The following is a 14,323-nucleotide window of genomic DNA, read 5'->3' as shown; positions in this document are numbered from 1 at the left end:
AACACACAGTTGCTCCCCTACTTACATAGTTTTTGCGGTACAACCTTTCAGATATATGTTTGTTTTTTGAGAAAGTAAGTTATTGTCTTCACCAGAATTTCCAAATATTGTACAAAGTACAATGATTAAATGACAATAGTGCCGTATTAATCAGATTTACTTGAAGTAATTGGCAAAACACCAGTATTTCAATTTCAACTTGTGTTCATTATGTTCACCAATGACTTGTAGTTACAACCAACTCTCTCTGCTAGTTAAGTTCATAAGTTGGGGAGAAATGATACAACTTTCAAAATATTAATGACATCAGTAAACCAAACTGAGAACCAACATGTTACCCTTAAATTGAGGGCATCGGATTTGTTACATTTTCACTGAAATATTCAGTGTATCTGGTCAGGCACTGGTTGGTATGAAGAGCAAGCTTCTCACTTGTATTCAGTATATAATTTAAAACTACTGTAATACACCAAATTGTGGAATACGAATAAACAACTATGAAAAAATCATTCCACATGTTACTAATGATAGTTTAAACCTCAAGCTTCTGAAATTTTTGGTAAACTTCAAATGTATTTCAATCATACAGCGACTATGAAAACCTTGATGGTCATATGGTTTAATATAAACTTCTATGTATTTTTGATATATAAGTGGATTTTTATTAGTTTTAAGAAATTTCCATGTTTTGTGGTACTTGAGATTTATTAATCAAAATAAAGCAAATGTTTTATAAAACAAATGCACAGCGTAATACTGTATTAAATTTTATGCTTAAGTTGTTTAATATATTACCAAATGTGCATACTTCTGTGCATAACAAACTCTCTATTTGTAAGTTTCAGACTATGGCATTATGACTTTTCTAATCTCCTTTACCAAAGGTAGTCTATAAATACCTGGTAATGTATTTTGCTGGCAGCAAATAAACTGTCAAACTCAAAGTACCCACAGAACACTGTGAAAATAAATAAATTACATAGTCTTTTAAGTAAGTATCTATCAACTTGCATCTGTAGTGAATATGAATGTGGGTGGAATTGAAACTAAAAACACTGGTTCTCACTATCAAAAATGACAAGTGAGTAACTTTAAGCTCAACCCTGAGAAGTAACTCTATGATCTTTTCACTCACAATGGTCGACCCTCTTCAGTCTTACACAATGGTACCACAACACAAACAGTTCACATTCTTGTTGTGGCCCCACAATCAATTGAACATGAACCCAGAGGACTGCAGGCTGAGGATGCCCTTCTCTTGTGGTCCATCATCCTCCTTAACAGGAAAGGGAGGGAGCTGAAGGATGTCGTATAACCAGGTGGCTCTGCCACCAGGTTATGTAAGTGCCTTCCCAAGAAGGCTTCCATCTCCAGCACTTTGCTTTGCATTTATTTATGCAATGCACATGAATCTTTTAGCTATCATTCTTCACTTTCTAGCTATGGTTATATGATAACTAGGATATAGTATTTTTAAAGCTATTAAAATTTCCTATGCAAGGAATTGATAAAGCGAAATCCTTATTAAAATACCTGAAGGAAACAAGATATTTAATTTATGGATTATAAAAGGTTATTACTCCATTCATAGTAAAGTACAAGTATCTATAGCATCATATTCTTAAAATATTTTTTTTTCTAATGCCAGATAAATTTTCTTAGCTGGCATCTACTGTACACAACAGTTCTCTTGCGTACCCACAATAAATAGTGCAAGTGGGGAAACTTAAAGCTTATAAAAAAGTAAGCACTGTAAAAACTCTACCATACTCTGTCAAGAAGCTAACATGCCTATGATGCCTACAGCTTTGTATAACTATAATCTCTATCAAGGCAATATACTTTAGGTACTCTACCCTTTAAAAAATGCCACAAACCCCTGATATTTATATACATACTGTATATAATACTCCTGAAGTTATCACTCCTTGTGAACTCTTCACATTTATGCAGCCACTCAATCTGGAAAAAAAAATAAATAAATAAATCAGTATAGTTTTACTTACGGACAAATCACAGCATTGCAACATTACAACACATAACACATACAATTTATAAAAACAGCTTCAGTATAGTATCTTATGGTCAAATTATGGAACTCAAACGTTAAGATACATAATGGATACAATTTATAACAGACATGTCATACCAGACTTAATTGGTGAAGACCCCATGCCAAACATAGACACTACCCTCCTCCCGCACCTCCAAGGTATTGCGTCCTGAGCTGGTCAATTGATACTGCAAGAAAAGCATCATAATCATACTAATTACCCATTCAAAACAAAAAATAAGATGCATTTTCCTCTCTCTAAAGGTATTTGGAACATTTTTATTCATAGAGTACATTTTTCAAGTATAATGCATGAGCCCCATTGCCCTAATACAATGTTTAGATGCCTGGTAGTCTAGTGTGTATGAAGCTCTGACTGGTTTTGGCCTTTAACTGTCTAAATCAGTGGGATGGTTATGGTTATGGTTAAGTGTACATGTAATGTCACTCAAAGGTAAGCAACTAGTTGTAATAATCTCATGTGTCTAGACTGAACAGCCTTAACACTAGGCCCCTAAGCCCCTGTGTAAGGCAATACTGTACTGGACTGAATGAGTACCTACTAGTCTAAGAAGTAGGTACATCATCATCAGCGAATGTCAGGGGTATGGCTGCAAGTGGCAGACCAAAAGGGACCTGGGATGAGGTCACAGAATGTGACTTCAGGTATAAGGGATTGAATAGAGGGGCTGCCAAAGATTAAGCAGCATGGAGAGCCACCATTAGGTGACAAAGACTGATGCAGGCAAGCATGTTAGAATGTTTACTAACTATACAAATAATATGAACAATATATATATATCTGTTATATCTATCTATCTATCTATCTGTCTATCTATCTATCTGTCTATCTATCTATCTATATGCATATATACTGTATACTGTATGCAAATATCCCTAGGCTCTCTCCCAATCCCCTGAAAGAAGGATACTGGACTGCAGATGAGCAGCTCCAGCCTGCAGTCTATAGGCTCCTCATCTAGATGAGCCTGACGAGACAACATAGGAGGTTTCATAGCATCTCTTCTTTGGCAACCTGTTCTGCATATTGCTCATGTAATCCATCTGGTTCAAGTCCAAATAAGCCTGGTCTCACAACAGTAATAACAACAAACAACAACAACAAATAACTTCCACAAACCGAGGCACTTGACTCACATCTGAAACATCGTCCTCTGTGGTGACGAGTGTGGCATGGCTGGCATGCGGTGATGACACTGATGATACCTGCTCTGGGGTGATCATTCGGGGGATAATGTTGAGGTTGATAGGCTGGTGTGTTCCTTCGTCCATGATGATCACCTCTGGACTCAGTGTGGTGGCAGTGGTTGTGCCCCCAGGAGACACGGGGCCAGTGGTCAAGGTTGCAATGCTGCCTGACACTGGAACTGCAACATGCTGTGGCAATTATGAGGAGCACAGTTACACCTCAGAAATGGGAGCATAGAACGAAAATTATATGAACTGAATGTACATCAATATGTAAGTAACAGCAGAAGAATATTAAGGTGCCATTGCTACAATGGCTTAAAAAAAAAAATTATGAAGAAGCATTACAAGGTCTCCTATGCCAATATGGATACAGACAAAAATTATATGAACATAGATAAAAATGACCTGAGACTGCCTGTGTGCAGGGGGTGGGTGGACAACGTGGCCAGCATTGAGACCAGACACCATGATCCTGATGGGCTGGTCGTTCCCTGGCACCGGCACTTGGTCTGACAGGATCAACTGAGGCTGGCCTGTTGGCACCAGCTGAGGACAAATATTCACTGTCATCCTTAAATAATAAATCAATGAAAACAATCCTACCAACACCTAACTATATTCTTTTTACTTTAACTTGGCCAAAAACTGCCATTGCTGCATCCTGAATGCTGAACTTTAGCAAAACAGTGACACTAGAATATGATGCTAGCCATGACGAAGTGCTATGGAAAGGATGTACAGTCACAGCAGTGTCTGTTTCTATCACTGAGTTACAAGAAATATGCAACAAAACAATGAAACCTGGGCCAAGTAAAGGTGAAATCATTGTAACACTAAATAAATGGAAAACATTCAACCATTCACATAGTCTATAAGTGGCAGTTTTCAGAAGAGGCAAAACACCTGGACTGTGGGTGAAGGTGACTGTGTGCCAGTCTGACTGGCAGGGATGGACGAGGGTGTGGCAGGTGTGGCAGCTGGCGTGGCGGCAGGTGTGGCTGCTCCATCCCTCATGTGGGTCTGTCGGTGACGCTTCATGTCAGAGCGCACACGGAACGGCTTACCACAGTCAGGGCACGGGTGGGGACGCTCACCTGGTTAGTACAATTCAAAACTATCATCATTCAGTTAATTGCAGCTTTCATCATCATCATAATAATAATTGAAATCATTATCATCATCCTGGTAATTACAATTCATCATCATCAATAACCTGGTAATGTCATTTCATAACCACATATACATCCAGCTAAAGAGTCAGACCATCAAACCCTTGTGATATACCGGCATTGTTTTCACTTAAATACTGTAAAAAAAAAAAAAAAAAAAAAAAAAAAAAAAAAAAAATACACGTGATCATACTGAATGAACAAGCCACATGATTTTTTGTAGTCCTGAAAACCCTTTACCATGCTGAATGACTACCATACAACCAAAGAGAAATGTGGTCCATACAGCTCTAGAACCAAAGGATGGTTGAGGTTCATACAATACTGCTCATGGATAAATCAGTGATCACTGACATTGAAAATCTGGACAATGTGGCCTTGCCATGGGCCTCTATACTCCTGAAAGAGCAATAAAGGATTAGATGATACAGGAGGTGCTAGAAAAGGGCACCGCATAATGATGCTGATGTACCAAAGTGTCTCTGCTGCCTGATTATTCATTGTCCTTCAACTCTCTCCCTATCCCCTGAAAGGAGAATGGTGGACTGCTGGTAAAGGGCAACCTTAGCCTGCAGCCCACCTGGTTCATACCTAAAAGGGCACAGGGCCACAACAACATGATGCTGTAAAAAAACAAAATTGAAAATTATTAAACAAAAAAGTAAAAAAAACAAAATCTCACCAGTATGAATTCTTTTGTGGTTCTGGAGGTATGACGCAGCTCTAAACGCCTTGCCACAATATTCGCATTTGTAATTTTTTTCCCCAGTGTGAATTCTCCGGTGCACCACCAAGCAGTACTTTCGTTTGAAGTCCTTGCCGCAGAATTCACACTGGTACTGCCTGAAAGTTTACTGTTATTAGCCTTGGGGTGTAAGAAAAAAAAGATTCTAGACTGGGTGTCCCATGTAATCTGTCAAAAACTTTTGGTTATTGTTCTTGAGCTAATGATGCCTGGTGGTCTAATGAGTTAAGGTGCTCCAACTGAACACAGCCTATGAGGGTTTTCATCCAAGGGGTAACTGAGGTTCACTGCTCATATAATGCTACTCAACGACAAGTGAGGCTGCTCGCCTTTGCCTTAAATGTCAGGAATAAATTGCTTAGTCCTAGGCCCATACACTCCTGATGGAGTAAAGAGATGACTGGATGATGGATGGATGGATTCTTGGACTTATTATTAGTATCAAATGCTATATCATCATGAGTCCAGTTTTATTTATTTATTATTTTTGTTTAATGTGTCCAGTGCTGAGCATAAGCTTCACAGCCAATTCCCAAGACTAAGTAATCCTCGGGCATACTACACCTCCACATGTTACGGACCTACAGTTATTGATGATCTTATGGGTGAAAATCATCTTCCTGATAATTCACTCAAAAATCATCTGTAACTGTGGCTATGTAACAATCTAGATTTTGACCTAAGATGACATACAAAGAAGTACAAAGGAGTAAAAAGGAAAGCAAACAGCAACAGACCTTATTGTCTTTCCGAGGCTGCTTCTTACAGAGCAGTCTATGACTACAAGATCTAATTCTACATGCTGAAGGATAAGGATAGAAAAGCAAGAAGGCTCCTCCCACCTCCATTCTAAATAACCTCATGAATATCCTTCTGACATCATAAGGCATTTTCTAGGACACTCTGTACAGGTTTATGTATACAGTACTGTATTGCTTAGGTGGCCATGCAGGTACATACCTGTAATTAGTTGATGGACGGTTGCCATCAGTTTTGGGAGGGAGCTACTGCTACAAGCCAAATGGATTATCGGCATAATATTAGGTTTCTGTCTCTCCAACGAATACACAGCAATTATAAAGTTAGTCATGTTATCTGAGAAAGCAATATCTAAGAAAACAAAATATTAATACCAATAAAAAAGGAAACTAACAGAGAAGGCGGATTCAGTAGACTGGAAACCAAAGAAACACCTCAGCCTTTTGGAAAAAAAAAATTAGTAGACAAAAATCACACCAAGCATCAGATAACTGAAAATCACAGTTGTACTGTATTGACAGGCAGTATACTAAAAGGTTTTTATTGAATACGTTCTACTGTCAAACAATTACAACATGGAACAAATGAATACCGGTGCTGGCATATAATTAGATGTGCAGCAGCAGACCTTGATAGCCTATGAAAAACAATCTGTTATCACCATTTCACTTTTATGTCTGTTTCTCATGAAGTGTGTGTCAAAAGAATTCACCTGATACCACTCCTCCACTTTTCCTCTGTTCTGCACCAGCTCTCCACCAAAACCTCTGTATCAAAGGTCCCATCCTTAATTAATATTCCAAATTACTGACAAGCAAGAAAGCTCAGTACTGAAGTCTCTCCTTTACTTACCAACTTGTCATCAGAATGGACTGAAGTAAGTGATGCGGTACCAGTACCTCAGATCTCCTTGATGTATGAAATGTTACTTACGTAAATGGCATTTGTATAGCTTTCCTCCACTAACCCTTCTTTGCACTAATCCTCCTTGACTTACTAACCTGTCATCAGAGTGGACAGAGGTGGTGTGGTACCTCAGATCTCCCCACTGTCTGAAGTGTTTCTCACAGAACTGACATTTGTATGGCTTCTCCCCACTATGCAGCCTGAGATGAACTTTGAGGGCACTTGCTGCATAGAAGGATTTTCCACAGTGTTCACACTGATGAGGCCTCTCTCCTGTGAGAAAAAAGTTTAAAAATAATATACATTCAAGATACCATAAAAAGCTTTCAATTAACACATTTTTAGATACAGGAGCATCTCTAGGAGTTGGCCAGTAATCCGGTCTCATTAAAGTTTTTCTGAGGCAAGATGCTTCATTCCCACAGACATTAGTGACTTTTACAAAGCCACATCACATAATATACCCTATCTCAAAGCCCCCACATCTGGTACTTTTGTTTTTGTTTGCTATGGTATTGGCTCATCTGAATGTGAACCCAGTTGACTGCAGCTTGAAATTAGGAAGGGTGTTGAGAACATCTGTACAATCATGCTGGTGCCACAATGTAAGGATATCGCCTCCAACATCCATTTTTCACTATAATGCTGTTAACCAGTAGCCTACAGGAGCATAAGAATGCCATTCACCAATGCAAATGTATAGGGTGGGGGCAAGCCACCCTGCTGATGACACAAAGTGGTGTTCCTTGGCCCTACTGGTTAGTTATTCACCAGAACATTAAAAAAACAATCATCATCATCATCCAGACCTATTTTCCCACCCTAGGGCAAGGTTCTCTACCCATGTTAAGTGCAACCAAGCCAGCCACAGCAATACATTCACACATACATACATACAAACATATAATGTACATAAAAATATATACGGTATCTCTAACTGTTAATCTCTTCTGGAATACTTGCACTGAAATACATTGATGCTTGTTGTGCCAGTATAGTAAGAGTGATCATCATCACAATCATCACCATTCAGACCTCCTTTCCCACCCTAGGGCAGGGTGAGGAGTAACAGAGTCCAGACAGCCTAAATTTGCCCAATTCAGTGGACCATGCTTCCATTTACTCATCATTCAAACCCATGGAATCCTGGCTCCATCAGATAGGCCAAAAAAAATTCACCAAGTTCTGTAGAATCACATATACCTATCTAACAGAGTCAATTTGAATGCCGTCACATTAAAAAAAGGGTGCCAAATCCTTGGTTATGTGCTTCTCCACACTAAATTCATCCAGCCAGCTCAGTCTCTTGTCAGTCCCTTAGCCTAATCAACTTCCATACCTCTCTTCCTCACACTCATCCACCATATTTCTCCACCTTCTTCTTGGCCAACCTTGCCTCCTTCCTCCTTCAAATTTGCTCAGATATATCTTTTTTGCCAGGCTATTGTCATCTATTCTCTCCATATGACCAAACCATCTCAGTACACTCTCTTCGATTCTGGTGTCCACGGACTTCCTCACTACACATCCCTCATGAATCACACTATTCCATATCCTATCCACTCTCTGTACTCCACATACATTCCTCTGCAGTCCCATCTCTGCCACTCTCACTCTTGACTTCTCATTTTCATGCCACACCATAGTCTCACATCCGCATGTTAAACCTGGCACTCGCGCAGCTGCAGCACTCGTCATTATTATTATTATTTTTTTTATGAAGGCCTTCATAGCACCAGCTACCTTCCTTTCTTGTGCCACACTACTGTTTACTTCTTTTGCACATTTTCCTCTCTTTTCTATCACTGTACCCAAGTATTTGAACTCTCTTACCAACTCCAGTCTCTCTCCATTCACTGTAATATCACACTGGGAGCCATCTTCTCTTTCAATAACCATCACTTTACTCTTTTCTACATATTTTACTCTCAAGGAACAACGCTCACATACATCTACAAAATTCTGCCCTAGTCTACCAAGCTCTTGTCCCGTATTTGCAAGTAACACTGCATCATCAGCATACAACAAATCTGAGATACAGTATTTCATCCATCACAATTCATTACCAACGCCATCCCTCTCCACTACTCGTGTTTTTACTTCTCTCATCACCCCACTCATTTATACATATAATGAACAACCATGGGGACATCACTCAACCTTGTCGCACATCCACAATGATCGTGAACCAATCACTTAGATGTTCATTTACCCTTACACATGCCTCACTACCATCATAAAAACTCTTGACGGCACCTAGCAGCTTACCATGTACACTGTACACGTGCAAAACCTTCCACAATCCTTCTCTGTCTACTTTGTTGCGTGATTTTTCCAGATCTGTAAATGCCGCAAATGCCTTATAGTCCTTCTCACATGTCTTCTCCACCATCTGTCTTATATACTGCAAATATTTGATCCACACATCCTCTGCCACTCCTAAAGCCACCCTCTTATAAGCAAAGAAATAAACATATGCTCTCAGTCCAGAATCTTTTCATGTACGGTACGGCCTACAAATGGTATCTACAATATAGGGTGGAAAGGGCTGGAAGATGGAATTTTCTTTATGGTATATCTTTAGGGATAAAAATAAAGGGAGATGGAAATCTCAGTTATAAACACTCTCTCTCTATTAGGAAGGAGCTATAAGGTTCTACCACACCCTGTTCTCACTCGTTACAGCAGTGAATAAATGAGTTGTATGGTACCGTACTCTATCTTCTTTGGCCCCCAAAACAGAATTAAAGTCCTATGTCCCAACAGCCTTAATACTATACTGTATACTATCAAATAATGAATCTGTAACAACACAGACTCTATACAAAAAAACTAAGCACAAATACTTTCTGAATACCATACAGTAAAGAACTGTATACACAATAACAGCACTCTACAATCCACCATTTGTTCAAAAAAACTGAAAATATTACAGCCCAAACAAAATGATGATGATTGATTATGACGATGATGATAATGATGGTACCAGTATGAAAATTACATGCTGCATGCAGTATAGCAGCATCCCTTACCCGTATGGCCTCTGATATGATAGACTAGAGAATTCTTGTGTGTGAACACTCTTGGACACATGGTACATGCATACCCTCCCCCTTTCACTGCCTTTCCTATCTTCATCTTCTTCTTGGGTGCTCCCTTAGTTTGTGGACTCTCCTCTTTGTGCTCAATTTTTCTGTGGGTCATTAATTTGGTTTTAGATTTGAAGACCCTATAGCAATCCTCACAATTGAATTCTGGGGGATTTTCACTGTGTTCAGACTGTACATGGCCATCGAGTGCTACCTGGGTACGGAAACTCTTAGGACATGCCACACATGTATAGTGTTTGTTTAGAGAATTTGAGTCCTCATCTTCCTCTGCATGGGCAATTTTAAGATGAACCTCTAACATGCTCTCCTTTCTAAATGTTTTATTACAAAGGTCACACTTGAAATGTTCTCTCGAGTGAACCTGTGAGTGTTCTTGTAAGGCCTCGGCACTCTCAAATTCCCCAGAACACACCTCACACTTTTGCTTTTTATAGGGTTCATAATGTCCTTTAAGGTGCTCAAAGAACTTCAACTGTGTGTCAAATCCCTTAGCACATATCTCACAGCAAAATGGTTTGGGTTTGGCCGGGGGTGGAGTATGCGCTTGTTTGTGAATGGCAAATTGCTGTTGATTGGTGAACTGTTCCCCACATTGTGAACACTTGTAACACTTGATGTGTTTCTTAGCTGTTTTTAATTTCTTGGGGATTCTCTTTTTGTGTGGCAGTGACTTTTTCCCATCTGTGTTATAGTTACCACTGGTTTCTGGATCCTCATCATTCGAGTCCAGATCTTCCTCTAGAAGATCCTCCTCTTCTAGTACTTCTTCCATTGGATCTTCCTCTTCATACTCAGCACCAATCATTGCTTCCACCTTCACCATCTGCTCTGGGATATGTGGTAGAATTTCCTCCTCCTTGAGATTTTGGTTAACATATTCAACATACTCAGGTCTGCGCCGAATAGGTCGTCCACTGCGAGAAACTAGAGGCATATGCTGTGTTGTATGTTGCTGGTCTATATCATGGTCTTCTAAGGGGTCTTGCATTTTGGGGATGATTTGCTGCTGGAAAGATTTTTGCTGCTGCTGTTGCTGTTGAGATTGCTGCTGCGGAGAATGGTGTTGGTGTTTTTGTTGCTGCTGTATTTGTGACTGTGGCTGACTCTGTCTCTGTTGTGGTTGCTGAAACTGGAATGATTTCTGTTGCTGCTGTAACCTATGAGTGTGTTGTAGCTGCCTTTGTTGCTGCTGCTGTTGCTCTTGTTGTTGTTGTTGGAGTTGTCTTTGCTGCTGCTGTTGTTGATGCAATTGTTGTAGCTGTCGTTTCTGTGCCTCCAGTTTGTTAGTTTTCCTATAATCCCTCACAGATAAAGTGTGAGGGATACTGTCATGATCCAGCTGAACCAAATTTGCTCCAGTAACATCAGGAAGAATGTGCTCAGGCTGCTCCTGGTCCTGTATTTGTTGCTGTTGCTGCTGCTGTTCATGGTAAATATCTGAATATGCTCTCTCCAACAGCTGTGCCTTTGGAGTTTGATGCTCATGCCTCACATGGTGCCCAGTGGACGTGGTGGAAGTTGCAGTGGTCGTTGGGTTTATAACATCAAAGTATAATTCCAGTGGGGCATTACCAGCCGCTCCTTTAATGGCTGGATCATTCATGTCAACAAAGGCAACATTATCAACAGAAACAAGTGTGTCATCAAACTTTGTCTGTTGGTCCTCTTGTGATGGTAACTGAGCCACATATTCTAATGTCCCATATGAGTCCTGTGCATTTCCCCCAGCAGTTGTGAATGTGACTGCAGGACTGACATTGCTCAAGGACCGAGATCCCGATGCCATGACGCCATCGAGGAAGTTCTGTGTATTACTGGATGATGCGGGGGAGTAATGCTGTGAGGTGGCACCCAGGGAAGTCAAGGCGCTGGTGTTAAGGGGGCCAGAAGGTCCATTTAGGCCAAGCTGGTCCAGTGGGGCAATGGGAGCAGAGTCCATCCTGGGAAGACTGACAATGTTCATTTCTAAGGGTCCGCTGCCTCCCAGGATACTGCCATCTTCACTCTCTGACATCACTTACACCTGCAATTAGAAGAAGGCATAAATAGTTTGAAGTTCAAATTAATACATACCAGTATGTTATCTATCTAGCTATCTACCTACAGTTACACTTTAAACCAAGAGGGAAGTGGGGAGGAACAATCCACCTCCATAACATTCTGTACTAAGCCATTAGGCTGCCCTCTCTCCAGCTCACACCTCCCTCATGCATACACCTCCCAACTCCACCCTTCAATCTCATCCTCCATCTCCCCCTTCCCTTTCCCTACTCCTCCTCACTCCCATACACTGTCCTTGTCAATCCCCTTCTCCAGTCTCTACATTCTGTTTTACTTACCGTAATAATTCTAATTAATTTCCTATGCCTGCAGTTCTCCCTTTTAATTCCTGTTCTGGATGAAAAGATGGTACTTTTAGGCCACGTTAAAGTGGACTGAGTATACTACTGTATAAAATCTAGCTATCATGCACATTGCCTTGGTACAGTGCAGCAGTACCCAGTCTCTGTTATATGTCACAGATATATTCCAAAACATCACAGCTCATTCAATACAACTGGTACTGTTGTTGTTGAGCAACTCCCATCTGTCTGGCTGAGCAGACCCATAACCCACAGGCTAGCAACCATCCGTGCAGGGTTGATCTGTACAGTGAGCTGATGTATCCTTGCAGCAGACAGCACATTCCCACAGCAGGATGAGTGTGGTTTGGTTCCGAAGGGATGTCACATCTGAGCCTCTCTACCTTGTTAACAAGGGCATCATAGTGGGCTAGACATCACTCTGTTGTCTGGTTATATGATTACCACCTAGCAATGGAAATAGTTTCCCAAGTTACAGGAAACCATTAGGTTTGTCCCTCAGTACAAAGTCACTTGACGTGGAAAGAAGAAAACTAAAAAGTGACAAGAAGGATGGGTGAAATAGGAAGAGATGAGGGCAGACACTGAAAAATGATACAGGTGAGAAAGATGTAGGCAGCACTACATCATGTGAGTGGAAAATGGTCACCACCACCTAGGCCTACCTCTACTGGTACTATACACTGGTGGAACCAGTACATCAGCTTTACTGGCAACAGCAGAGGTGTGATAGCTACATTTTCTTTTTATTTACTCTGGGCTTGATGGAAAAAAATAAATAAAATAGAATAAGGAAGCATGTATTTGGTAACAAGAAATACTGTAAATCTAAAAACAACTCACCTGAAAGTACTCAGTTTGCTGCCAGTCCTAGTGTGTAAAGGCAAACAATTTCTCAGGGTACCTCAATGCGTCATCTAGTAAGGCCTGTAAAAGGAGTTGTCATGAAAGTACACCTACATTTTCTTATTTTGGACTTGTGCAAACATGGGAAAACAGAGTACAACCTATAGTTTGTGGGATAAAAATACTGTAACTTGAGAACATTATAGTGTTCTCACAAGTAGAGTAACTAATCTGGAGCAGAAGAGGACCCTAAGAGAAAGTGTAATGGCTACCACAGACATTTTCATATGGCAGTGATACCTGGGAAGAATGTGAGAAGAACTTTCTACATTACAAGTTGTAGGAATGACCTTTTTCACAACAACTGTAGGCATAAGCAGGAGGAATGATTCAGCTATATAATAAAAAAATCACAAGCAGTTACTTTATGATAAAAAAAAGTGCACTGGTTTGAGTTTGTGAAATTACTGAATGGATAATTATGCTGAAGTGGTATGAATATATTCAAAGACTGCATACTGATGGGAGCCCCTAAAGGCTTTGAAAGTCAGACTCAGGGTAAATTTGGAAGAGGTAGACTAATACTGTGCATAAAGATAGTGGTGCAGCAGACTGGTGAGAGGAAAGGATGATGAGATATGGCAGATTAAGTGAGAAAGGTGAGGACAAATTTCCCTGAAGGTATTTCTGTTCTGGTTATCTCCAGCTGGTGGACTTCCAGTAAGGAGCAAGGCATAAAGAAAATGATAATTCTGATGATTAACTCTGCATACCTTTTATTGATTTAGAGTCCTTTTACCATACAGTAATTATCAACGCAATTAATGTTCTACTACCAGTATTTGCAGTTTTGGTGCATGTTAACTATAACTCAACATTCTTTTATGTAATTTTTCTGATGAAATGGGAAGACTATAAATTTGCCATGGAAAATTTCAAACAACAGAATGATTAGGTTCAAAAGTCAAAACTGATTTGAAGGAAAAGAGGGTTAGGCTCAATGGAGGCAACTATCCAGGGGCATAGCCACAGCAGATGCCTGGACCCCCCATAGAAGTCAGACCCTCGTCCTCCCTCTCCCTCCATTAGTCCCGCCCCTCCATTTGTGAGATTTCTGGTTAGATGGGGAGGCTCCCCACACACAGCTCTTCTCAATAGGG

General features: G+C 40.3%; 1 protein-coding gene across 1 annotated transcript; it reads right to left on the bottom strand.

Annotated features, from left to right (window-relative positions):
- Positions 1 to 1,377: 1,377 nt before the first annotated feature.
- Positions 1,378 to 11,968, bottom strand: LOC145390926 (uncharacterized). The gene is made up of 8 exons (XM_080265660.1): positions 9,877 to 11,968; positions 6,940 to 7,117; positions 5,117 to 5,277; positions 4,169 to 4,359; positions 3,671 to 3,811; positions 3,221 to 3,451; positions 2,150 to 2,241; positions 1,378 to 1,962 (listed from the first exon to the last, which is right to left on the bottom strand). The coding sequence occupies exons 1-7, from the start codon at positions 11,966 to 11,968 to the stop codon at positions 2,155 to 2,157; spliced, it is 3,081 nt and encodes a 1,026-aa protein (XP_080121786.1). The 3' UTR covers positions 1,378 to 1,962; positions 2,150 to 2,154.
- Between the last annotated feature and the right edge of the window lie 2,355 nt (positions 11,969 to 14,323).

This window comes from Coenobita brevimanus, chromosome 16 (assembly GCF_032717465.1).
Source record: "Coenobita brevimanus isolate Jiangsu-jjx chromosome 16, ASM3271746v2, whole genome shotgun sequence".
NCBI classification, from domain to species: domain Eukaryota; kingdom Metazoa; phylum Arthropoda; class Malacostraca; order Decapoda; family Coenobitidae; genus Coenobita; species Coenobita brevimanus.
This window is presented reverse-complemented; position numbering and strand designations above follow the sequence as displayed.

Excerpts from the sequence above, each read along its gene's own strand:
- LOC145390926 (XM_080265660.1), bottom strand. The coding sequence starts at position 11,968 with ATGTCAGAGAGTGAAGATGGCAGTATCCTGGGAGGCAGCGGACCCTTA. Across the intron at positions 3,812-4,168 it reads CACCTTCACCCACAGTCCAG|CTGGTGCCAACAGGCCAGCC; the intron begins GTGTTTTGCCTC and ends ATTTGTCCTCAG. Across the intron at positions 2,242-3,220 it reads TCGTCACCACAGAGGACGAT|TATCAATTGACCAGCTCAGG; the intron begins GTTTCAGATGTG and ends CTTTTCTTGCAG.